General features: G+C 40.1%; 1 protein-coding gene across 1 annotated transcript in view; it reads left to right on the top strand.

Annotated features, from left to right (window-relative positions):
• tenm3 (teneurin transmembrane protein 3) overlaps window positions 1–18,168 on the top strand; it is a 206,170-nt gene extending 188,002 nt beyond the window's left edge. Inside the window, exons 41-52 of the mRNA XM_087171480.1 lie at window positions 3,553–3,562; window positions 4,750–4,947; window positions 5,341–5,400; window positions 6,423–6,767; window positions 7,894–8,138; window positions 8,221–8,402; window positions 8,969–9,171; window positions 10,557–10,667; window positions 10,995–11,137; window positions 11,244–11,368; window positions 12,557–12,687; window positions 15,692–18,168. Of these exons, the coding sequence (XP_087027606.1) occupies window positions 3,553–3,562; window positions 4,750–4,947; window positions 5,341–5,400; window positions 6,423–6,767; window positions 7,894–8,138; window positions 8,221–8,402; window positions 8,969–9,171; window positions 10,557–10,667; window positions 10,995–11,137; window positions 11,244–11,368; window positions 12,557–12,687; window positions 15,692–16,447 (2,509 nt within the window). The 3' untranslated portion in view covers window positions 16,448–18,168. The remainder of the gene's footprint in view (window positions 1–3,552; window positions 3,563–4,749; window positions 4,948–5,340; window positions 5,401–6,422; window positions 6,768–7,893; window positions 8,139–8,220; window positions 8,403–8,968; window positions 9,172–10,556; window positions 10,668–10,994; window positions 11,138–11,243; window positions 11,369–12,556; window positions 12,688–15,691) is intronic.
• Window positions 18,169–26,290: the final 8,122 nt, after the last annotated feature.

Genomic DNA, 26,290 nt, shown 5'->3' with positions numbered 1-26,290 from the left:
GGATTCAGGCGATTTTACCAGAGGTGGCCAGCATCATGAGGGGGTGATTTAGGCAAAAAAAACATTTTTGTCAAAACATGACTTAGGCCATTATTTTAGGAAGGTGACGATATAGATATTAACAAGCTTAAACACTGGATTTTCATCAGAGGGTCTTTCAGGACAGAGCCCAACACTAAACAGCAGCTGGAGCTCTAGAAAGTGATGGAAAAAGAGTGACAGAGAGGGATATTTAAGAGAGCGCAACAACAGAGGTACGACTGTGGGAACAAGACCCTGGGGATGGTGGTAGCTTACTTGAATCATGTTAGACAGAGAAGGAGCGAGACTGACACAGAGAACAGTGATTGTGGGTGAGGAGAGAGAAAAAATGATGGGAACAGGAGCAATGAGATGAGGAGAGAGGAAGAAATAATGAGAGTTTTCTAATTAAAAAAACATAATACTTATCGGGAATAAAAAGGGATTGTGAGATTAGAAGACCCAAAGGGGCTTCTCTATAGATCTCACCCAAAAAAAACTAAAACATCTAAAATTTTGAACAAAGTTCACCAATTAAAAAAACAAACATAATAGTACAACATACATAAGAAAAAAAAGACTATTAAAGTCATGTCATATGTATGCAAGAATGCCAGTATAAATGAGGCCCCAAGATACAAAATTCAAGAAGTCTGGCTCCTTAAATGAGCTCCAAGCCTGAATTTAAAATGTGTGAGAGAGCAGCAATATGCTAGCAGTTATTCCATAGCTCGGCTGCCATGACATTGAATTCTTCTAAATCTCGGAAGGTGTAAATGATGTACATGTCTAGTTTTATGTGCGGATCACTGAAGATACCGTATCAGGTTGATACACATGTTTCTAGATAAAAAATACATGTGGAATATACATTTATTTTGGAAGTAGGAATAATAAGTATGTTTCTTAGCTCTTCTTATTGAATAGTCAATTTTGTTTCTGTATCTCTTAAACACGGACAGACTGAAGGGGGTGGATACATAAATATAGTATTTTCCCTCTGACGGCTGAGCTCTTTAGTAAACCTGGGTCTATGATATCTATACATTAATAGTTTAGGAACATTAGCTAAAGGAAAACATCCATTAAATGCAAAGGTCATTGGGGCCATGAATGACTGATATGCAACATGAGGACACTGAACCTTTTCAAAGACATTTCACCAATCAGACACTGGAAACAGCTTTCCTCTCTTCCTTTAATAATCTGCACTTAAGTCCTCATATATTTTATTATGTTTTAATATCTTGTAATTTACACTCATAGTAAAATGAGAAATTAGAATATGATCAGATAAGTCAGAGTAAATACCACTTAAACATCACCATCAAGAGACTAGTTCAAAATGTTATCAGTGAGGGTTGCCAGTGAAGAGGTCACTCCAGTTGGTTTTGAGATTAAGGGCTAAACACAGTGGGAGCATAAACGGCTTTAAATCTGCTGTGAGTGGATTAGTCTCACTTTTCAACAGATCAATGTTAAAGTCCCCAAGTACAAAGAATTTCAATTAAAAGTGAGTCAGTATCATTACCTCAATGTACCGGAGCTTGTGTAAATAAATCAGTGCACCAGCACCAATTCATGTCCTCCAACAATAATGAAATGCACATTACTTGGGAATTTTCCCAAAAGATCAAAAGCATCACTTCAGGAAAACCTAAAACTGAAAATTCATGATGAAGTGAGGATGAAAATTCTCTGTTGATCATAGTTCTTAACAAGGCTGTGAATGTTTAAATGCAAGGTTGAAATCTTAGCACCTTAAGAATCTGCTTCTACATCATCATCATCAATGACTCGTGTTTCTTGACTGCTGACATTTGTGTCTTTCAGAACATCTCAGACATTACTTCAGTATACAGTTCTCCCAAAGCAGATTACTATGAGTTAACCTGATATATTTTCTATATTTATATTTATTCTATATTATTTTTATTATTATATTATTTTATATATATAATTATATTAAGTATCTATTGTGCTTTTCAAGAATTGTAAATGTTTTTTGCTGTGGCAGTGTTTTTCTAAATAGTCCAAATGATGAGTTATGTTTTATGGAGGCAAAGAAGGAACAAACCAAGTAAACTATAAGGAAGCATTCCCAGAAGAAAGTATTCTTCTTTTTTTTTTTGCTTTTTTTTGTCTGGGTTAGAGTTTTGAAAAGAAAATGGAAACGAGATCCTGGTCAATACTGAACAAAACAGGAGAAACTGACAAAGGGAGACAGAAATGAAGTGAAGACAAGTGAAAGAGAAAGATGGAAGAAGGGAAAAAGGGAAGGCACAAAACAAGAAACACAACAAGGGAGTTGAAGACGAGGCAAATAGAAAAGAGACTATCCCCTCAGTGAATAAATGAGGCATATTTTATTACTCCATGTGTCATTCTCACCTTCGCTTACACTTGTTTTTCATTCACTTCCTTTTTCCATCTGTCACTTTCTCTCCTCCCTGAAAAAGTTTACTGGGAGCCTCTTTGTCAAAAAGCAGGATTGGTCTGTGAGTCCACTCTACAAGAATTAAACAATCAATCTGCTTCTAGGCAACACAAATCCAATATAGTGGTATACAAAAGAGAAACAAAAACACTAATGCACAAGAATACATCAAATCACATCAGTTTCATTCAGAGAAGGAAAAAGCCCTTCTCTGACCTGTTTAGTTGGAGGTCCGGAGCGAGGCGAGGAGAACATGATGTCTGTGTTGAAAGTCATGGATTTGTCTTGTGTTCTGGACAGCTGGAGGAAACTGGAGTCACATTATTATACAAAGATGTTTAATTTTCCTCATCCTGTAGCAGATCTACAGTATATGTGCCCATGTTCTAATGTTAGTGCAGTGTGGAAGACCCCCAATGGGACAAATGGAGTAGCAGAGCATCCAAGTGGAGGGAAAATGTGATAGATTTTTTGGGTCATGTTTCAGTGTGAAAGCAGCTTCCTTGACCTTTGCTGCCATGTCCGCTTTATGTTGGAATGCTGGTGACATCGTAAAAGCAGTGTGCTTTTGTGTGTGATCAGGTCCACTTGCGATCACACACAATTATCAGGCTCAATTATCAGGATCAGACCCTGGTAGAGTCACACATGGGTGCTGTTCAGACACATACAGCAACCTCCAGGGCTCTAATGACCACTGGAGTCTGGCTCCAACAGTGAGTCCGTCCCCATAGACTCCCATGTTAAAATGTCCAACTTTACAGCAGAAATCAACATGTTTACAGCCTGGTACAAAAACAGCTTTGGTCTCTATAGTTAATTTCCTCCTTCATGACACATGTATATAACTCACCTGGTTACATTTTGTTATCTTGCTACAAGGATTTGACCATTTATAGAAAATGATGAGTGATGAGACATTTGGTGGGAGGGTCAGCTTTCTGAGAGGACTCTGGAATCCGAGGAGCCACCCTCAATTTTATCACTAGATAATAATGTCAACATTAGTCAATTTTGCCCCCAGTATTTTGTTTTTTACCTCCAATATCAATGTTTCTCACATTCTTCCTTTCTATGGTATCTGCACATGGCAGCTTCAGTATGGTAAGTCAGGGAGCAGTAATAAAGTGGCAAATAAGTTATATTCAGGGTAAGGCAACTAAAACACTACGGGAAAGGTTGTTGTTACAGTCAGTAATAGAGTGATGTGCTACATGCCCATCCACCACCCCAACTCCACACCTTTCCTTTCTACTTTGCTGCATGAAGGGCACTCTACTTCCTGGATTGATTGGCTGTAAAAAAATAAATAATAAAATAAAAAATAAAAAAAACACATTAACATTGAATCTTCTATTATTGTTACTGTGAATCAACTATGCCAAAAACGTGGTGAGAGACACACACGCACACACACACACAAACACACACACACACACACACCCCTCCCTCTCTCTCTCTGTAAGAGGACAGTCCCAGCACCAATTTCACTTGCATCCACCTGTATCTTAAAAGGTCAGATCAGCTTGACAGTGAGGAGACCAGACAAAGGGAGTATTTTTTTACACAAGAGTTCAGCCAATGGAGCCGCCACAGCAGAAAAACTGTAGTAATACCCCACTAGCCCCAGAAACCACATCAATTCTCTCCCAGATGTTGGCAGGATTCTTTCCATTTCAGACCTAAGAGATGCAAGTCACCTGAAGGGTTCCAGGCCCCGGTGAACAAATTACCATAAAAAATCTTCCCTGCACTGGAAACCAGACACAGCACAGTGGTGATGTGTGTGCATCTACATAAACACACACATGCCTCAGTAGCTAAATAGCTACTATTAGCTGGGCTAACAAAGGGCTGCAAATGAAACACCACTTAGCTGCCACATGAGCTGGATTTTGCATAAGGACCAGATCTAGTATCGTATTCATCTATCGAAAGCGAATTAAAAGATGTACTGCCAGCTGTGCTTGGTACATTCATTTACTTATAATGTGGATTGATGTGGATGTAGCACGTCCCACAGTGTCATCACACGTACCATTAGGTTCATTACACAAACACCACTTTTATTTTCTGTGTAAGCAGCGACAGGCAGCAACTTCTGTGAGGCAGATGAATATTATTTGCTTCTCATTATAGTGTTTCCATGATATGATGCAGGTTCCCCCATGCCCATAATATCTATATTATTTCAGTTATCTTTTGTTGTTCCACAGCACAACACTGTGTAAATGTAAACTGCTCTGACGCCATGCTGCATACTTTCCTTTCTTCTGCCCTCTCTCTAACAGTCCATGGTCTTGCTGCTACACAGCCAGCACCAATACATCTTTGACTATGACTCAGGGGACCATCTGTCAGCCGTCACTATGCCCAGCGTGGCTCGACACACCATGCAGACCATCAGATCCATCGGATACTACAGGAACATCTATACCCCCCCAGAGAGCAACGCCTCCGTCACTGTGGACTACTCTGAAGATGGCCAGGTCTGTGTGTGTGTGTGTGTGTGTGTGTGTGTGTGTGTGTGTGAGTGTGAGTGTGAGAGTGTGATTTATATCGCTTTTTCTTTTTTATTTTTACAGAACAGCATTTACACCACTGGAAAATACTTTTTTTTCTTGATGTTTGAGTGTTACCCATAATACTTTTGCAGTCATTGTAGTTCACTTTCTCACTTACATTATACTGTTTCATGACTGTAAGACAGTCATACATTTCTCGTGGACAGCCGTAATGAACTTTTTGAGTCCTGAGTTTTGTTCGAGTCCGATCAGCGACCCAAGTCATTTTAATGATATTAAAACTGCTCATATCTCTCTCTCTCCCTCTCCCTCTCTCTGTCTCTCGCTCTCTCTCTCTCTCTCTCTCTCTCTCTCTAGCTCCTCAGAGTTGCCCATCTGGGCACTGGCCGTCACATATTGTACAAATATCGCAGACAGGTATTTGATTTATGTTTTTTACACAGTCATTAAACATATTAATTATAAAAGGAACAAATCATTATTATCAGTTACCTGCAGGGCTGCACAATATGCAAATGAGATGCAAAAAAATAAATAAATATATGTTTTGCCAGATATTTTAATTCAGTTGGAATAGTTCTTTTTTTTTTTTAATTTTCACTGAAATAATTATAAAAATGATGATGATGTGATTTTTGTTGGTCTTCTACCAAACAAACATGTTCCTTTACATCTGGAGAGAATGATTTGTAGTCCGGGGCATCTCTGCAGTGCCACAACATTATGGTGCTAACAATGCACAACAATGTGACACATTTTAACTTCAAAAAAATTGCTGGTCCTATGATTTTTTGCAGCTCCTGTGATTTGGATATAGCACTTAACCATATTGTGATTTTGATTATATTTCGAATCATTGTGTGGCCCTGTATGCAAATTTACATTCGTATTGTTAATATATTTGTTTATTTTTAAGTACATACTGTATGTAGTTGATGATTATGATTATTATATATATAATCTTATATATCAGTATCATCCTTTCCCCTGTATTTGCAATGAAAATTCAAATTGATATAGTAGTAAAATTAAAACGATTAGATTCAGTTTCATGTGAATATGATATGAATGAATATGAATAGTTACATATTGTATGTAATTGTAATAGTAAATAAAAACAAGAACAGGATAATTAGATATATAGACAGCAGATGGAATAGATGCATCAAGGCTCTGTTTCCAGTAATTTAATGCCAAAGTAGGGGGAGATCAATACAGTCTGCAGATGGGGAACTCTAAAGAAACACTCACATGGACCCAAGGGTGGTGGTGGGGGGGGGGGCATGATATGCATGAATCTCAGCTGCAGCAGAGAATGAACAGGGACTCTGACGTTGGCGTTAACTGATGGTGTAGCTTATCCTGGGTGAAAAGGATCTGATGTTCTAGACGGTCCATTATTGTAAACACATACTGCACTGTTTTACTTATCACATCAGAACAAGCTGGCAGAGATCCTGTATGACTCAACGCGGGTCAGTTTCACATATGATGAGACCGCTGGCGTGCTGAAAACCGTCAACCTTCAGAGCGAAGGCTTCATCTGCTCCATCCGCTACCGCCAGATTGGCCCGCTGGTCGACCGGCAAATATTCCGCTTCAGCGAGGACGGGATGGTGAACGCACGCTTTGACTACACCTACGACAACAGCTTCAGGGTTACCAGCATGCAGGCTGTAATCAATGAGACGCCACTGCCAATAGACCTCTATCAGTTCGATGATATATCTGGGAAGGTGGAGCAGTTTGGGAAGTTTGGAGTCATCTACTATGATATCAATCAGGTAAGACAGGACTGTTGTCCTTCAAAGATGAATAAATAAGAAAAAGTACCTCATAAACCTCAATATTGAGTTAGAGGTGATACTAACTAACTGATCAGGCTTTTAAAGCTTAACATTTTCCTCTTCTCCTGTGTTTTATTTGAAGTGTTGATAAGATAGAAGATATATTTGTGGTTTTAAGAACCAAAAACCATCTCAATGTAGTGTTACATCTCCTCTCTCAGGCTTCTCTCTGGAGCTCTAGTAACAACAGGTTGGTGAGCCAATCAGAGGAGAGGAGGCTCTGAGCCTTTCTTCTGATTGGCTGACTGTTTTCTAAGTGATCCAATAAAAATGTAGCAGATTTCAGGTAAACACGCTTCGGGGAATGGCTGAGGGCGGTGACTGCTTTGTTGTGACATCACAAAGTCCCTCTCTGTGGACTGAAGCTTTGATACTTTCACAGTATTAATATAGAACCTAGACCTGCTTTATAATCACACAACACATGGACATCTACCTTTAGACAATATGGACCTTTGAAGAAACTGACATTGATAGCTGGCATCCTTCATACATCCTCAACCTAAAAGTTAAATGAACCAATTGTTTGGCTTCACCCACGGTCCTCCACCTCCTGACTGGTGTGCAGCTGAAACAGTGGCTCCCAGTGAAAACCTTAATTGCGTGAATTTACTGTTTATCACAGTAGGAGTTTTTCACAGCTGCACTTGGCAGTGAGAGTCATCGGGGTGGGAGGTATGGCTGGAACATCATATCACAACATTTTGTCTGATAAAATGATGTATTCAACAGACCTTACGTTATGCGAATTACAAATAAAATGCATCCCTCAAGAATACAATGAAAACATTTACCTACTGTTTTGATTCAGATTACTGTTTTTAGTCAAGCTTTAACTTTCAGTCTGATTCTCAGGAGTTATCGCCAAATCACAACAGAAATCTCAACACAGGCCTTGAGTCATTCACCTGAATTCCTCAAATACAGCTGCTCATCATTGCGTTTGACAGAAAACCTCCCTGAATGGCATCTGTTCAGTGTTAATGTGGTGTCTCGTCAGTCTATCTGTTGAAGTCTGATCAGCAGGGCTTGTGTTGATTTTCTGAACTCCCCGCTGTCTCAGATCATCTCCACAGCGGTGATGACCTACACCAAACACTTCGACCAGCACGGCCGCATCAAGGAGATCCAGTATGAGATCTTCAGGTCTCTGATGTACTGGATCACCATTCAGTACGACAACATGGGCCGTGTCACCAAGCGTGAGATCAAGATTGGACCGTTCGCCAACACGACCAAATATGGTTACGAGTATGACGTTGATGGACAGCTGCAGACAGTCTCCCTCAATGAGAAGATGGTGTGGAGGTAGGATTACAACATTAAACTGATGAAAGCACTATCATTTCATGATGCCAAACGCTGATAGTACCATTTTCTGGCCTTGCAGGTATAACTATGATCTGAATGGGAACCTGCATCTGCTGAACCCTGGGAACAGCGGTCGGTTAACGCCTCTACGCTACGACCTGAGGGACAGGATCACTCGTCTTGGAGATGTTCAGTACAGGCTTGATGAAGACGGTTTCCTGAGACAGAGAGGAGCGGAGATATTCGAATACAACTCTAAAGGTGGAAATTAGTATCTTGTGCTGAGTATTCAGTCACACCAGCAAAGTTCATCTCTGCATCCATATGAAGCGTTAGAAGCTTGGTGCTGGTTGGCGAGTTACTGCCAGTTAGAAACATGCCAGCGCTGCTCAGTCACAGTCATGATCACAGTAGCTCTCCGCGGTAGCTAGCTTGCTAACTGTCAGTTATTAAGCTAGATAATGATGATAACAGTCATGTATTTGTACGATCAACTTCCGACAGATGAGGATTAAAGAACGGATGCTAACAAGAGATAACAGGTTCCTCCGTCTCTGTTGCCTCCATGTCACTGTCGAGATGGCTTGCTATTGGTCAACAGCATGAACTTGTGTCAGAGTTCACCAAAGTTGAACTTGACCAACAAAATAATTGCATGGATTTACTTCACCTCATGACACTGACTTAACCCCACATGTGTAGAATTATGTGATCGTACCTATAAACATTTCTTTTTTGTTTGCAGAAAAATGGAACAATCCCATTGAAAGCTTGTCTAGTTCTAATTCTTCACATCCTTTTCTTCCTCTTTATCATTTGTAATTCAGGTCTTCTAGTTCGTGTCTACAGTAAAGCAGCCAGCTGGACCATCCAGTACCGTTACGATGGTCTGGGTCGGCGTGTGGCATCTAGAAACAGTCTGGGCCAGCACCTGCAGTTCTTCTACGCTGACTTGAACTACCCCACCAGGATCACCCATGTCTATAACCACTCCAGCTCAGAGATCACATCCTTTTACTACGATCTGCAGGTAGCTACACTGGAAAAGTCATTTGAAATGTGATGATATCACAGCTAACCAGAAGTTCACAGCTTCATTACTGGAGTCACAGTACAGATCCTCCTGGTCAAATATTACTCCAATACAAGTGAAAGTTGTTCAGTTAAGTTTTTACTGGAGTTAAACTCCTGGAGTACTTGATTTTATAAATACTGAAGTATTCAAAAGTACATTTTTTATGTGAGTGCTGTTACACCCCAAAACTACCAGGACACTAAATTAAGACAACAAAAGACACAAAAATCAGAATGCAACAAAAACCCCAGGCTGAGAGGCGGCAAGCCCTGCTGTTGCTGCCACCAGAGCTTTAACCCTTTCCACCCAGGCCAGGTGGATCTCATGGAGTAATCAGGAACAGCGTGGGCGGGGCTACAGGGGAGACAGGACAGGGAAGGGACAAAAGCACCAGGAAGACATGCTGCCTGTAACAGTGCACAGTAGTATTGTTCCACATTTTAGGAAACCTAATGACTCTGAAACAACCTGCTGACTGACTGACTGACTGACTGACTGACTGACTGACTGACTGACTGACTGACTGTAGAGCCTATAGAATAAAAAGGCTTTAGAATATGATACAAAGACTAAAAACACAACTGAAGTCGTTGTTTTCATACTTCTTAAAACACTGAATCTGAAAGAGTCTAGCTTTCTCCCAACACAGCTGTTCATCAGTCACATTTGGATTTAACGCCCATCTTTTGATTTATGATTATAGTGTGTGTGGAGGAGGTTCCTCTCCACCAATCATAGGATAAGCATAGTAAATAGCATCACAATCAGAGAGGAGCAGTCTGACATCACAGAAAAATACCTTTGGAAAAATCAGGTTAGGGAACCTGTGATGAACTTGTTTTGTTTGATGAGAATGATTTGTGAATCAGCTGCACTAAATGATTAATAGTAATAGTGACATCATTATTTTGTTTATAGCCCTCCTCTTATCACTTGTGGAGTTGTAGAATGATAAAAGACACCATAATTATTATTATTATACTCATATACTCATCCTTTTATTCTATGATTATTTTCTGGATTGTTTTCCTTTTAAAATCCTACTTTTATTTGTGGTTACTTATTTTATTTCTACTTTTATTTTTGGTTTTACTCTCTTCCGAACATCTCCTCTCTTTTAGCATTTAATTGTTTTACCTTTACTATTTTGTGTTATGGGTGTGTGTGTCTGTGTCTGTGTGTGTGTGTGTGAGAGAGAGAGAGAGAGAGAGAGCTTGTGTGTGAGGGGGTTGTTTTTTATTGATTTTAATCTGTAAAGCACTTTGTGTTTGCATGAAAAGTGCTATACAAATAAAGTCTGATTTGATTGATTGATTGATTGATTGTTTATTGCTGCACAGGGCCATGTGTTTGCTATGGAGATTAGCAGTGGAGAGGAGTTTTATATTGCATGTGATAACACTGGGACACCACTGGCCGTCTTCAGCAACAATGGACTGTTGCTTAAACAGGTAAGTGAGCAGAGGAAGGAAGCACCGTGTTGCATTCAACCAAATCGTTTTTCATGAATTTCCCCTAGGGGATAAATAAAGTATCTATCTATCTATCTATCTATCTATCTATCTATCTATCTATCTATCTATCTATCTATCTATCTTTCTATCTATCTATCTATCTATCTATCTATCCATCCATCCATCCATCCATCCATCCATCCATCTATCATCTATCTATCTATCTATCTATCTATCTATCTATCTTTCTATCTATCTATCTATCTATCTATCTATCTATGTGTGTCCATATCAGGTGATACATTTCTGTTTGTGTTTGTGTAGGTGCAGTACACGGCGTATGGCGAGGTTTACTTTGATTCCAACCCAGACTTTGTACTAGTCATTGGTTTCCATGGAGGCCTGTACGATCCTCTGACACGACTGCTGCATTTTGGAGACAGAGACTACGATATCCCTGCTGGGAGGTGGGCAGTCTGTCACTTACTCACTCATTTTCAGTCCAAGTATGATGTGATTCCGTGTTCCTGCTTCGTTAGCGTCACATCTGACCTGACTGTGTTTGTGACGAAGGTGGACCACTCCTGACATCAGCACATGGACGCGTGTGGGTAAAGATCCTCAGCCCTTCAACCTCTATATGTTCCGAGGCAACAACCCAATCAGCAAGATCCACCAGGTCAAAGAATACGTCACAGGTAAGAAGAAAACATGAGGAGGTACAGCCCAGCCACGTTTTGTGGGCCGACAAATCATTTGCAAAACAGTGATTTGTTTGATGAAAAGGGTTAATTATAGAAAAATGTATAAAAATATGAAAAGTTTTTAAATATTTTAAAATGAAATGATCTTTAAAAACATGCATGAAAAATGTTTAAAAACTCCTTGTTGGTTTTTTTTTCTTGCCTTAAGGCCTATGACTGTGATACGTCACTGATAGAAACTTTTATGTTGTCTGGATAATATCGCATACTTTATTGCGAGCTAAAAGATCACATCCACGGCAAAAAACTGGAGTATGAAAATGGATAGCTGGTTAGCAACAGGAAGAATTAAAAGGAAATAAAGTTTCCCCTGCTTCAGTTCAGTCCTAAATATTCAATTGTCATCATTAAATTATGCTCTGAGAATGCATTATTTGGCCTCTGTGGGGGTTGGGGGTTGGATGGTGGCTGCCAACATTTTTGACATTTTCAAGTGGACCATGAGTTGGAAAAGGTTGGGACCCGCTGGTTTAGATGTTCCATTAGAAGAAAATTAAAGTTTTTAAGTATAGTTGTCCTTCTATTCTGGGTCCCATACTGTTCACTGTGGTTCATACTTTTACTTCACATAAAGACAGTAATGGGTTGGGTTATAGTCTAAACTGTTTTTTAAAACTCCTGGGATTCTTTCATTCATTTGTGGATTCAGATAAATAAAAAACAAAATACCAGTGCTCTAGTTCTGTAGTGCAGCGTTGTATTACTCTTCTTCAGTGGAACAGGAAACTAAATGTTTATGTTGTATCCTCAGTTTGAATAATGAAGTGGGAGGTTTTATGAATTCCCACATGCTATTCTAATGAAAATTAAATATATGACAGTCTTAGAGTTAATTGCTTTTGCTCCACTGCCCAGCACTGAGAGCTGAACATTAAGGTGAAATGGGCGCAACAGGTGCCAAAGTGTCTTATTTTTCATCTGCCAGGTGGAACATAAACTTACTGTAATAGAGATTTGAAATGATGCAGCATTTGGGTCAGAGAGATTTTGGATTGTAGTAATTGGAAGTAATGGGCTGCAACAATGTGAGGCATCTATCAAAGGAAAGAAATACACAAAGCCACAGTATTTATCATTACTGTATGTTCTTCTTCTTCACTTTTTCTCTCTCTGTCTATGTAGATGTCAATATCTGGTTGGTCACATTTGGCTTCCATCTCCACAACGCAATCCCAGGATTCCCTATTCCTAAATTTGACCTGACGCAGCCATCGCTGGAGATGAAGAAGAGCCAGCTGTGGGATGACCTGCCTGTATGTATCCTAAGCACTCTTAGATAGAGTGCTTGAATAAATGATAGATGATTTGGGTGCAACATCCCGCCTGTCTGAAGCTGGGCTAAAGGAGATGCAGCACTCACACTTGAATAGTCTTGATATTTCATATGGAGCAAACAACGAACAGGTTCCAGCTATAAGCATCATCAGCGTAAGAAACTGGGGTAGATCAGATAATATATTTAGAAACAGCTGAGGTTAGAACATGATTGCTTGATGAGGTGCATCTGTGAATGAAGCACCATAGGGGGCGTGGCTACATGACATCAGCAACAGAACAACAAATAGTTAAATTAGACGTTCAAGAGCAAAATCTTCTATAAACCTATACCATCTCACTTCTACACAATAAGAAGAGGTAAGCACAACTTACAATTAAAAACACACAACATCAAAGAGGCATACAGAGTATTTCACCTGTCATACGTAGAGCAAAAGACAATCCTAAAGAACACCATGGCCAGGGATGTCCCAGAATACAAGATGTGTAGATAGGGCTCTAAACTATCCACTATATAAAGGCTAGAGAATAAAGGTGTGTCACACAGATGAACAGCACACAATGATGGGAACAAAACCAGGACAAATAGCTTGTATGAAATTAAAATTAAGAGCTATATGTCCCCATTAACAAGTGTGAACAATTACAAAAAGTTGTGATAAAATAATAATTAATAAATATATTATTAATAAATATTTAAAATAGAAAGATATGAAAAAACCTTAAAAAAAACTCTGATACTGATACAATACAAGAGAACCGCGTGGGGCCCATGTATATGATGATGGAAAGAAATGACTTTCTATCTAACATACTACAGGTGTAATGAGGCTTATAACCTTATAGGTTATAGAAAAAATACCAGGTTTTAAAAAACAACTCAGCACTAATTCCTTGTTCAACCCTTTAGTTTTTAATGAGTGAATCCAAAGTGCTTCAAGAAAGGGCTGCAACAGAAAAGGTTCCCCACCGCTCTGCTTCTGACCACACCCCAGTCAGTAATAGCTCAAAGAGGATTTATTGTTTTGGCTTTGGTGATAATTAAAATACAGTAATGCATAAATCGAATAAAATTAGCATTAGGAGAGAAAAAATAAAAAGCATTTTTGCATGCAAAATAAAAACACAGTAAAGAAAAGGATATGACATGGAGACGAAATTCATGAAAATCAAGCTGAAAATACAAACTGAAAATTGAGAAGGAAATAACCATTTTATGTGAGAAACCAACAGTGAGAAGACGAGGAAATCAAGAGACAACCTGACATTGATAGAAAAAAGAAAATCAGGAAATGAAGGGGAAAGAGGATATGTAGGAGGAAATGGAGTGAGAATAATGAGAAAGGAAATGAGGAGAGGAGACAATAAAGAGTCATCCAAGCAAACCAATCATTCATGCCTTTCTCAGCTTAAAGCTGCTTCTCTGCCCCTTTCTCTTTTCTTGTTCTACACTCAGTTATTATTTATACACTTGTTTGGTGGACAGGTTATCAGGAAGTCACACTTTCTGTGCTGAAACTCAGAGAAACAAAGACTCCAGTGTGAACTATGGCTAATGAAGATGAGAATAGACGTGGCAGCTTCAGAGAGGAACGGAGAGAAAATAAGTGAAAATGAGGAAGGAAGCGAGAGACTTGGACGGAGCAACAGTGTTAGCTCAAGTGTGAATGTACTGAGTGTTGTAGCGGCCTCTCTCACTCGGAGATTCACAAGCTACAGGGGTGTTGATCGGCCATACACACACACACACACACACACACTAACTATGCTTTAGTGCAGTATTGTTCTGCAGCTGTTTCCTTCTAGTTCATTTCAACTAAGAAAATAACAAGATTTTTTTTTGTTCATTTATTTATTCAATAGGGACGATCCAATTTCAGACAGTTTCAAAACGAAGCATGAAGCTAATGTGTTGCACAGACATAGCTGTTGCTAATTCTCCACTCCTGTCCCTCGTTGGACTTTTACATGTGTAATGTAATCTAAACAGGCAATGGCCAAAATAACACAAAACAGACAACACAATTGATAATATCATACAATTAGCTTAAATATACAGATGTTCAGTCTAAAAAGAGACAAAAACAAACTACAAACAGTCAAATAAAACCATTCACAATAGATAGTTACCTAGAAATGAATGAAATTTATATCTGGAGTTAATTTGATGAGTTGACAGCCCTTTATGGAGGAAGCTGATTTAGATCTACGATATATCATTATTATTAGTCGCCATTCACCGTGTTCCTAGTTACTCTGTTACTGTGTTACTTTTGGATATATCTGGAGAGAGAGTCTGGGGCTAAACTGTTGATCCATTTATTAAGTAAATTGAGAAAGCAAAGATGAATCAAGTAGATTGTAATGTTTCAGTATGTGACCGTGATGCCAATCGGACAGGCTTTTTATCCATTATTTTCAGTGCCTGATTGTATAAGGATAAGATGCTCTGAATATGAGTCTAAACACTCATTTGTTAGACTTAGTTCATAGTTACTGAACAGCCACTGTTCATCTTCACTCTACTCTACTACTCTAGAAGAGTCGTGTTGCTTGTTACTGTTTTGCCAGGGCAGAACATGTGTTAAGAAAGAGAAAAGCTAAATAACTACAAACCTTCAAAGGCTGTTTTTTGTGTTAGTTACCTTCAGCTTGTCTCAGTCTGCAGCATTAATACAAGAACAGTTGGGGAACCTACAGTAACTCCCTTAACAAACAGTAATTCAGACAATATTATGATTTCTGTCTTCAGTTTCTTAAGACAAACAAAGCTGCAAAGTGCATCACGTTTTTCTGCTGCAAATTCTTCTTAATGCCAGAAATATCTGAGACACTAGATGAGATTTAGTAACCCATGCGTTTTTCCATATTGTCTGTGTTATCGTGCAGTGTTCGTTTAATGCCGTGTTTTTGTAATACTTTGATAAATCTTAGCATCGCATTAATCCAAACATGACTTCTTGGTTCTCTCGTCACCAGTCTATATCAGGTGTCCAGCAGGAGGTGACTCGTCAGTCCCGGGCCTTCCTATCCTTTGAGCGCATGCCAGAGATTCAGCTCAGCCGGCGCCATTCTGACCACGCCAAATCCTGGCTGTGGTTCGCCACCGTCAAGTCTCTTATTGGAAAAGGAGTGATGCTCGCTGTGATCCAAGGCCGCGTGGTGACCAACGCTCTCAACATCGCCAATGAGGACTGCATCAAAGTGGCTGCAGTTTTAAACAATGCCTTTTACCTTGAGGACCTACATTTCACAGTGGAGGGACAAGACACACACTACTTCATCAAGACCAGCCTGCCGGAGAATGACCTCAGCGCACTGCGGCTCACCTCAGGCAGGAAATCACTGGAGAATGGCGTGAACGTCACAGTGGCCCAGTCCACAACAGTGATGAACGGGAGAACACGACGCTTCGCCGACGTGGAGCTGCAGTACGGTGCGCTGACCCTGCACGTGCGTTACGGGACGACGCTGGATGAAGAGAAAGCACGAATCCTGGAGCACGCCAGGCAGAGAGCGCTGTCGAGTGCCTGGGCCCGCGAACAGCAGCGCGTCAGAGACGGGGAGGAAGGAGTTCGGCTGTGGACGGAGGGAGAGAAAAGGCAGCTGCTGAGCAGCGGGAAAGTTTTGGGTTACGACGGCTACTACGTCTTGTCCATAGAGCAGTACCCTGAGCTAGCCGACAGCGCTAACAACATCCAGTTCCTACGCCAGAGTGAGATAGGTAGGAGGTAACACAGCAGATTATCAACCCCTGTGACTGTCAAAGACTAATACAAAGTTCAGTTTCAACAGAAAATGGATGCCACAGACTGAACTGCCTTCAGACTCAAAACTAGCCACTGAAGAAAAACCCCACGTTTGAAAATTTGCTTTGTTCGGAGGATGATAGTAGGATTTACAGACTGATGATGTAACAATCACTTCAACGCAACTGACACGAAATATTACAAAACTACAATTGTGAGGGTTTAAACCCATTTTCATGACCTGCAAGAGGTTCTTTTTTTCTTATTCTTTCTCTCACCCTGCCGTCTGCCTTCAAACAGCCCACACGCATGCCCCCCCCCCCCCCCCCCCCCCCCGTTAGGCAGGGCTAACCTGAGTGCTGTAATCATGTGCTATCTAGCTGTGAAACAGTGGGATGTAGACTCTTTTAAACAGCCAAGTGAGCATTTCAGCAGCCATCACAACTAGATGTGCCCGCAAGCATTTAGACAGTTGTAAACTGTCAACGTAACAAATGTCTGTGGACGACTCCCAGATGTTCCAGGTATCATATCTCTGTGGGTCCAGATGTGTCGCTCTGGGTTGTAGACCCATATGAGCCCGGTCTGTAGGATCTGTTTCCATGGCTGCAGCCACTGAATGGAACCCTTGTGGAACTGTTGTGGACTTTCTCTAAGAGAGACAAAAAAGGACTTCGATTTGTATGAAGGTAAAAAAAAAAAAAAAAACAAAGACTGACTTTCTGTTTGGATTTTTTTGTTTGTTTTTATATATAAACTTGCATTTGCTTCAAACAAAAATGGGATATAAAAATTAACAAAAAAGTGTTTACATACTATTACCTATACCACTATTACTACTATTACTACACCACCACCATCGGAATGGACCATGATCTGAACTAAACAAAACCAGAAACTTTGAGTTGTGCTTTTGTTTCTTTCTTGCTGACATCTACGATCTGTTCGGTCAGTTCTAAAACCACTCTTCCTCATCCCCTGTGCTTTTTACAAGGTCTATAAAAATCATACAGTTTCAGACAGCATAAACAGCGGTGTGAGGACGCAGGGCAACAGTGGTGCCACAGCCGTCTCTCATTCTATGTGGATGTATACTTCATGGACCGAGTGGGCTCACCGGTCCTGTAAACACTGCTCCACTGTCAGACCAGGAATCCTTCACTTCTGTAAAATGTGACTCAGACTCATAATGCATAGACCTTGTGCTTTTATCAGTCAAAGGTAGTAGTATTGCTTGCAATAGAAACATGTTGTCATGGCTTCGGGGCCGCGGGGTTACTGTGAGTAGTAACTAATTGTTGCTTCTCTCCTCGTTTTTGCTTGTTTCTCCTTAAAGGGACAGTGCATCGCCATCAGTGACATTAATGAGTAACAGTAATAGATCAAAAATCAAAGTGGATGTTTTCTCATTGATTGTGAGTCTCTGTACTCTTGTAGAGGAGTTTTCTTTGTGTCTGTGTGTGTTTACAAAGGTGGGAAGGCAACTTGAACCATTTGAAAAGAAAGGACAGGAACTTTACTCAGAGAGTTAACATCTACCAATCTTTTTTCAGAGAGAATGAAGACAAGTTGACAATGTTTTATGGGTTTATCTTTTTTTATTTTGAAGGTTGAGAAATTCCACTTATCCGTACATCAATATTAGTCTCAGAGAAAGTAATTTATGTACAGTGTTTCTACGGTAAAGAATAAAAATATTTGAAACTATTGTTGTTTTTTTTTACTGTATCGTCTTCTATCCACTCTAAAGAGCAAACTGAACATGGTGTCATAGTGTAATGAGAGACTCCACTGAACGTGCCACCACATCACTGAGGAGTAACGGGTCAAAGGTCATTAACGCAAGTACAGTTTTGAGGTTTTATGCTACTTTATACTTCTACTGCACTACACTGAAGTATACACTCACCAAGCACTGTATTAAGACCTGCGTAGTCATGCTATTATCAGATCAGCCAATCATGTGGCAGCATAACATCATCATGCATAACATGATGTACAGGAGCTTCAGTTAATGTTCAAATCACACATCACGATGGGGAAAACATGATTGTTGGTGTGAGACAGGCTGCTGCTCGGAGTATTTCTGAAGCTGCTCGTCTTTAGCCAGAAACAAAAACATGGTGTGGAGGAGAATGTACGGACTGGTTGGAGTTGACAGAAAGACTACGGTCACTCAGATAACCACTCTTTACAAACTGTGCTGAGAAGAAAATCATCTCAGAATGAACAAACTGTACAACCTTGACCACCACAGGTTCCACTTCCTGTCACCAAGAACAGAAACTCGAGGCTGCAGTGGAGACAGACTCACCAACACTGGAGAGCTGAAGATCCGGTCTGAGGGATCTGGATTTGCAGCATCCAAAGAATCCATGGACCCAGCCTACCTTGTGTCAACAGCCCAGGCTGGTGGTGGTGGTCTGATGGTGTGGGGAATGTTTTCTTGACTCACTTTGAGCTGATATACAAATATGAACAAATCACGGTTTGAATGCCTAATTTTGCTGACCATGTTCATCACTTTATGGTTTACCGTCTTCTAATGGGAACCCTCAGCGATTAGCAGCTCACAAAGCAAAAGTCATTTCAAACTATGTTTACCACCAGCCGCAACAGCGTATGTCTATGGGCAGATTTTGTCACCACAGTAGCATGAGGAAACGTTACAGATGTGTAGTAGAGATTAAAATGATCGAAGGCCATGGTCACCCCAGAGGCTCACACACCTATTATTAGTTCCAGGAGGGCAACAACTAGTGGCAATTCAGTTGTACTGGTCGACTGTAATGAATTATGTAAGATATGTATTGGTATTTGTTAGGTCAATAGTTGGGGTGTGTGAATATTTATTAAGCTTGTATTTTTGCTAATCGTTGTATGTAAATATTTCATGTATATTCATGTGTGTGGATAGTTTCCAGCCCTGAATTCGGCAGACCACCTTTGGAATGTAGTAGAACAGGAGATTGGCAGCTTGAATGTGCAGCTGATGAATCAGTAGAAATGATGTGATGCATCATTTCTACATGGAGCAGAGTCAAAGTTTCAACATCTGGTGGATCCATGACATGAAGAAGTGAGGAACTACCCAGAGTTAGGGTGCTGTTCCTGAAATAAAGTGCTCATGAGTGTATAGTGTACTTTACTCCACTACATTTATTAGATTTTATTACATTCACACATTAAAAATGTCACAATCTTATTAAATAAACTGTTAGGGATTACACCAAACATTTTGTCAAGGTCTATCTGGGGCCCCTTGACATGGCTCTGATATCTGTGAGTTGTTATTAAAGTTGCCCTCTGAGCTTCTGTGTCAGAAGTAAAGTTATCCAGTATTTCACAAAAAATTGGAAAAGTCTAAAAAAAAGAAGACAGATCTGCATGTCACAACTTCATCTTTCTACTCTCCAACCTGAATCATCATCACAACCGCTCTGAACCACTGAACTAAACGCTGCGTAGCTCAAACTAACTCCGCCTCAGTCAACTACACTGAAGTTCTTGATGCATTGTTTGATGATGTGATATTCAATAATGGGCCATTCACGGTGCTTTTTGTAGTGACTACTTGTATTTTTACTTAAGTAGGATTTTGAATGCTGGACTTTTGTTTGTAATGTATTTTTTTTACAGTGTGCTATATTGTGTACTTTTACCAAGTAAAGGATCTAAATACTTCTTTCACTACTGACCCTGTGGATATTTTTACCTCATTGTTTCTTTGTTTTTTTTCTTTATTTTAAATCTGAATCATAGATCATAAAATTCTCTGAAATACTCCTGAAATCTGAAGTTAAAGGGCTGCAGAGGTGAAAGAAGTACTGAGATACTTCCCTTACTTAAGTAAATGTTGTGACACAATGATGTAAAAATACTTGCACTTACAAAGCACAAAAAATAAAACTTTAAAGCTCAATTCCAGAAAAACATGGAGGGAGACTCTTTTCCACAATATCCGAGGTGTCCAGCAGCTGTCAGAAAAACGTAGTACAGTGAAAAGTTAATTCCATCATAACATAAGGTGCCTTACAACTACTTTAGTGCAGTACTTCCATTACTGTGTAATTCATGTTCCAAAGCTGTAGCTACAACCTGAAAATGTGATCTATGACTGACAACCACATGTCAGTGTCACAGGCACAACTGCAGACCCACATCTCCATTTATTTAAATTGAATGACATGATTTTAGAAGAGTTCTCCTTGATTTAGTGTTTCAGGAATGTTTGTACACACCTTAGACAAGATTCAATTATTTTATAGCACATCCAGTTGTGCAAACCACAAATGATGCATAAAGAGTTTACAAAATTGTTCATGAATGGATTTGTCGCTAGGTAACTGGAAGAATGTCGAGTGAGACTGTGGAATGAATGTCTCATGTGGGATTGGCACTGCATGGGCTGAAACCAGATTTGACACACCAGCACATCTACAGGCAATTGTCCATGCTACCTGACCGGTGTGTCTGAGGACTGTGGGGGGGACCACTGGATCACCCAGAAGACAGACACAGGAAGAACCTGGTCGAGTGGTGGATTTAAACTTGCCCAGTTAACTATTTCATTTATTGTTTCTTCCCTCAATCCCTGGGCTCTCACAGAGAACGTAGCATTCTCAAACAAGAGTGATCAGAAAGATCTTAAAGTCCACAGTCTTAACTTATTAGTTAAATGAATTATTAGGAAGAGAAAATGAAACCGACCAACTTGCACATACTGAGTACGTTCTGTAATTGAGTGTTTCAGTGCACTTATTTATTTAGTCCATGAAGACTCACTCTCACCCTCATCTCAGTCTGCCCCTGCTTCTTCCCCTCCAGAGCTCCAGCGCTTTGTCACTCCTGTTTTGTTCTTCCGTCAACAGTGCAATATGTATGTGCTGGTTGAAAAATGAAGCCAACACTGAAGAACCAAAAAACTGCAGTTCCTCTAACGACCACTAGAGTCTGGCTCAGACAGTGAGTCAATCCCCATAGACTCCCATGTTAAAATGTCCAACTTTACAGCAGAAATAAACATGTTTACAGCCTGGTCTCTAGAGCTAATTTCCTCCTTCATGACAGCTGTTTATATAATTCACCTGTTTCCATTTTATCAAGACTTAAAATTGTATATTGTATTGTTATATAATTGAGGGCGTGGCCTCTTTGAGTGACAGGTGGGTGAGCATATGCTTGCTACAAACCAACACACCAAAGTCTTCCACACATGTCCCACCTCTTTAACCATATTTGGATTAGCTGGGAGTTAGGGGCGGAGTCAGGCACTGCTAAATCCAGCAATGAAAAAGGTCAGGGTATTAAGGTATTATCTATTTTCTCATCAAAATCAATAAAAAAAAAAATAAAAAAAAAAACAAGAAAACATCATTGCAAACATATCAGCAACTAAATATCAAATTTTGACATTTAACACCTACTGAGTATATTATCTCAATACTTTACTCATGGTTCTAATTATGTGGTTTGTAATGTAGCAGTTACAAGCTTGCCTCTTGTGTTCGTGGCTGGAAACCCCATAAGGCGACCGGTGTTAACTAGCTAATGTTAGTGAGGCAAGTAAGCCAAAGAGACAGAGACCGGACTACAGCTAGCAATACGGAAGTTAGCCGCTAACCAAATTCTACAAACCTTTTTATCTCGTGTCGTCCCAGACAAACTCTGAAATAATGACCAACAAACTGCCAACAATATTGTTATGCAAGTGTTCTATGCCTAAGTACAACCTGAAAGAGCTACTAGCAAGGCTGTAGACTCTTCTGGAGTCTTGTTAAAACTATTCATTTTAAAAGACATGCACATAGAACTTTATGAGCACCGGCAAATCGCACTCATTTAAAATAAAAGCACTGATTAGGTACAAATATGGTACATACATCTTAAGATAATCAAAATCAATACAAGCACATTTAAAATGGTACAAGAGAACAATACTGAACAGGGTGACAGTAGTTAATTTAGTAGCAACCACTTCTTCAGCTAGGGAACAATTAATAGACATTTAAAATAAGACTCTAGAACACCAGTTGTTAGTGAGACAGGAACTCTTCAAGATTTTTTTTCTTTAAACTTTTTCCCTGAAAACCATGCTACATTGTAAAGTATGTACTAACACTAGGGGGAGACCTATTAAATGGTGTAGGTGTTTCTCTGCAGCGCAAACAAAAAAGGTCAGTGGTTTAGTCTCAAACACAAGGAGTGAAACGCTACAAGTTGACCCACATGATCCAGGTTAGTTGTAACAAATCCTGGGGTGAAATGTATGACAAAAACATGAAGGTTTTTATTCAACAATAAAATGACTTTGTAACATTGTGTGTATTGTTGTTACAACTAACCCAGACTCTTGTAGCCATGAAGTCGCTTAATTTACAGCTAACAGCTAAAACATTAGCACTTAGAACTAGCATGAAAAACATCTACATCTCACATATGCATGACATAAGTTTGAAGAGTTTAACGACAAAGCAGGTGGCTATTATAAATATATATTTTTTTAAAAACTACCTCAAAATGCATTTTTCCCTCTAAAATAGTCTGTGTCTGTCACAGGGAGCTACTTCCTCACATGTGCAATAAAGACTATATTGAGTACAGAATGAATAAGGTGATTTATAACTTGTTCCTGATTGGAGAAATTGGAAGTGTTACCACTGACCCATGTTACAAACATCCTCAGTCTCCAGTGTACACTGTTAGTCACCTGAATTCAAGTTCACCCAAGTGTACTGCTGCTCCTTCCAGTTTAGCTCTAATGCTAAACTGGATTATAAGCAGGCCATCACTTATTGCATTTGTACATTAATGCACCTCTTGTGCGCTCATCAATCTGAATTTTGTGCCCTCCTACCTTGTTGTTTTGTCTTGTGAGTTTAAAACACCACCATCCAACACACCCTGCATTCTATATAATGACTATATATTCCACATAGTAAATATGTGGGAGTTTGTATCCAGACTGAGTTGTGATGCAGGGAAATTATGACAGCATTGTCTCCATAAGCCGTAAGTGTTTCTTACCAAATGCACTATCTTTACCTGTAGTAACATTTGCACAAAGGTCCCGTTGGGTTTCAGACCTCTGGTTTCTAGGTGAATAAAGTGGTCCTCCAGCAGCATATCCATGTGGATCAACTTTAGATTTAGTTGAAAGTCTGAGAGAGAGTGAGAGTGAGAGAGAAAATAGGATCATGGGAACAGATAAAAATCATAAGAAAACACCACAAGTACCATAATATACACAATATAATAAAACAGACAAAACATTATAAAAAGTCACTGTAAAAACACAGAACACAATAAGAACACCAGACACTAAAAACACAACACACTATACAGTGGCAAGTTACATGTCCAGATGCAGCAGGGTTATTGCAAACAGGATACAGTCTTAGTTTTTAGTCCTCGTGCACCTGAAGGAGAACCTGCTGATTAAATATCAGGCTGTCAGGACAGTCAGCGGGACACCTGCCACTTTACAATCAAAATGTCAGGACAGATTCATTAACAGATTCCTAAAACATAAATCATATTTTTTGTCCACATTAAAAACACTTCACTTCTTAAAAGTACAAACTTTGCTGTCCCTTCTTAGAGACCACCTCAGAATTTGCATGATATTTTAGATCTTTGTCGATGACTGTTCCAAGATATTCATACTGATCAACAAATTCAATTGCAATTCCATTTCTGACAGTCTGAGAAAGTTAGTGAGAAGCCCTCCTCCTAAAGTCAGTAGCCATGTCCTTGGTTTGAGACTTTCAGCTGGACAAACTCCTCCACAGCCGGTCCATGCTGTGTTGCAACCATGATGGAGCAGGCTGACAATAACTCATCAGCAAATTTCAGGATGTGCCTATCCCCACGCCGGCTTCAACAGTCGTAAAGAATGTAGAGCAGAGGGGACAGAACACAGCCTCGTTCTGACAAACAACCATTTCCTCTCATCCTCTGAGATCTGCATGTTAAAAAAAAACTAAAAACCTGTAAAGAAATTTACATCATAAAGGGACACAAGGAAACATCAAAAATCAAAACAGCACCACAGGAGTAAAACGGGACAAACCGAACAGGAAGCCAAAGCACAGCGCAACACTGGGGACTTGAACCGAAAGCCGAAGCATGAGGAAACACAGGGGACACGAACAGGTAAGGGGACACGAACAGGTAAGGGGAAACGAACAGGTAAGGGGACACGAACAGACGAACCGACACAGACAAAGGGCAGCACAGAGCCTAAATACACACAAGGGAGGCAAGGGTGACTGAACACAGGTGAAACACATTAGGGCGGGGCAGACAATCAACAAGAAGGGAAACAGGGCAAAGACAGGAAGTACAAACATCAAGCGACACAAGGAAAGTAACAACAAAATAAAACAGGAAATGACCAAACTCAAAGTGAAACTATAATAGAAAAAGCTCAAACACAAAATGTGCATCATGGAAACCCATGACACATGTGGTTGTATGGTGTTAAACACAGATGAAAAATCTAAAAATAAGAGTCTGGCATGTGTGCCAGCTCTTTCTAAGTGTTTAAAGAAGAAATTGATTAATGTGATTGAGACATCCTCAACTCCCATCCTAGCCCTATATGGAAATTGCATGGGGGCCAGAGCATTCCCAACCCACTCCAACAGTTTCCCCTTAACCAGCCTTTCAAATGACTTCATGACCAATGATGTCAGAGCTACTGGGCTGAAGTCCTTTAGCTCTTTTGAGGTCTCTCTTAGCAGCAGGGACAACAATGGACTCCTTCCATAACCGGTACCTTACACAACATGCCCCCACCAACATAGCCCACTGCATTGGTGTAATGCAGGGCTGTTTCCAATCTGAATGCCCACTTACACTCCCTGTATGGAGCATAATTACTAAGGGGCAAGTGGGCAGTGGTCAGCTTTTCCCTGTAACATTTCTCTTAGTCATCGTCCATGTGTTTATCAGAGTACACTTAGTATTGACAAAGCAGACACATCAGGAACATCAACCACCATTTAAAAGGCATGACTTTTTCTAGAAATAAATATAGTAGCATATTCAGAATTATAAAAATAACTAGTCTTTAATTAAAGATGAGGTTTAAATCATATTTGGTTTGTACAGTAACCCGTAAAAGAACACAAGCCAACAGCTTTGCCTCATCTAGCTATGTTTAGGTGTGGCTCTCAGCATTACACTGCTGTGGGGAGAGCAGCTGAGCAGCTGGTGACAATAAGGAGTGAAAATTTAAAATTGTGATCAGAGCTGGTGGCCACAGAGGGCTACCACCCAAGAAACGTGTTCTAGAAACCATTCACTCTAACATCTGTCAAACCCTAGGATACACAAAGTACCTGGAGCCAAAGAAGAAGACAGTGCAGTGTAGTAGTAGTTGAGTAGAAGGAATACAACAGCTTCCATTCACTTTGCCAAACAGCATTTAAAGGACTCGGCGCATGAGGAAAAATATTTTCTGGTTTGATGAGACAAAAAGTGAACTCTTTTGACAGAACTGCGAGCACACAGGCGCACAGCTCGTCACCTGGCTAATACCATCTCTATGGTGAGGTGTGGTGTTGGCAGGGCGACCGGTCAGAATTGAGGAAAGGATGAATGGAGCCAAATACAGAGGGGTCCTTGAAGAAAACCTGCTTGACCTGAGACATGGATGAGAGTTCATCTTTCATTATGACCATGACCCAAAACAACACTGCAGTGGCTTTGGATAAAGTCTGACTGTCCCCGAGTGGGCCAGCCAAGGCCCGACTTAAACCCCAGAGAATATCTGTGGAGAGACAGATGATGGCTGTTCACAGGTGCAATCTGACGGAGAGGATCA

This window comes from Seriola lalandi, unplaced genomic scaffold, assembly GCF_002814215.2.
Source record: "Seriola lalandi dorsalis isolate HSWRI2012SDOR001 ecotype SW California unplaced genomic scaffold, Sedor1 jcf7180002055006, whole genome shotgun sequence".
In the NCBI taxonomy this organism is placed as follows: Eukaryota; Metazoa; Chordata; class Actinopteri; order Carangiformes; family Carangidae; genus Seriola; species Seriola lalandi.
Note: the sequence above shows the minus strand (reverse complement) of the source record. Positions and strands in the feature narration are given on the sequence as shown.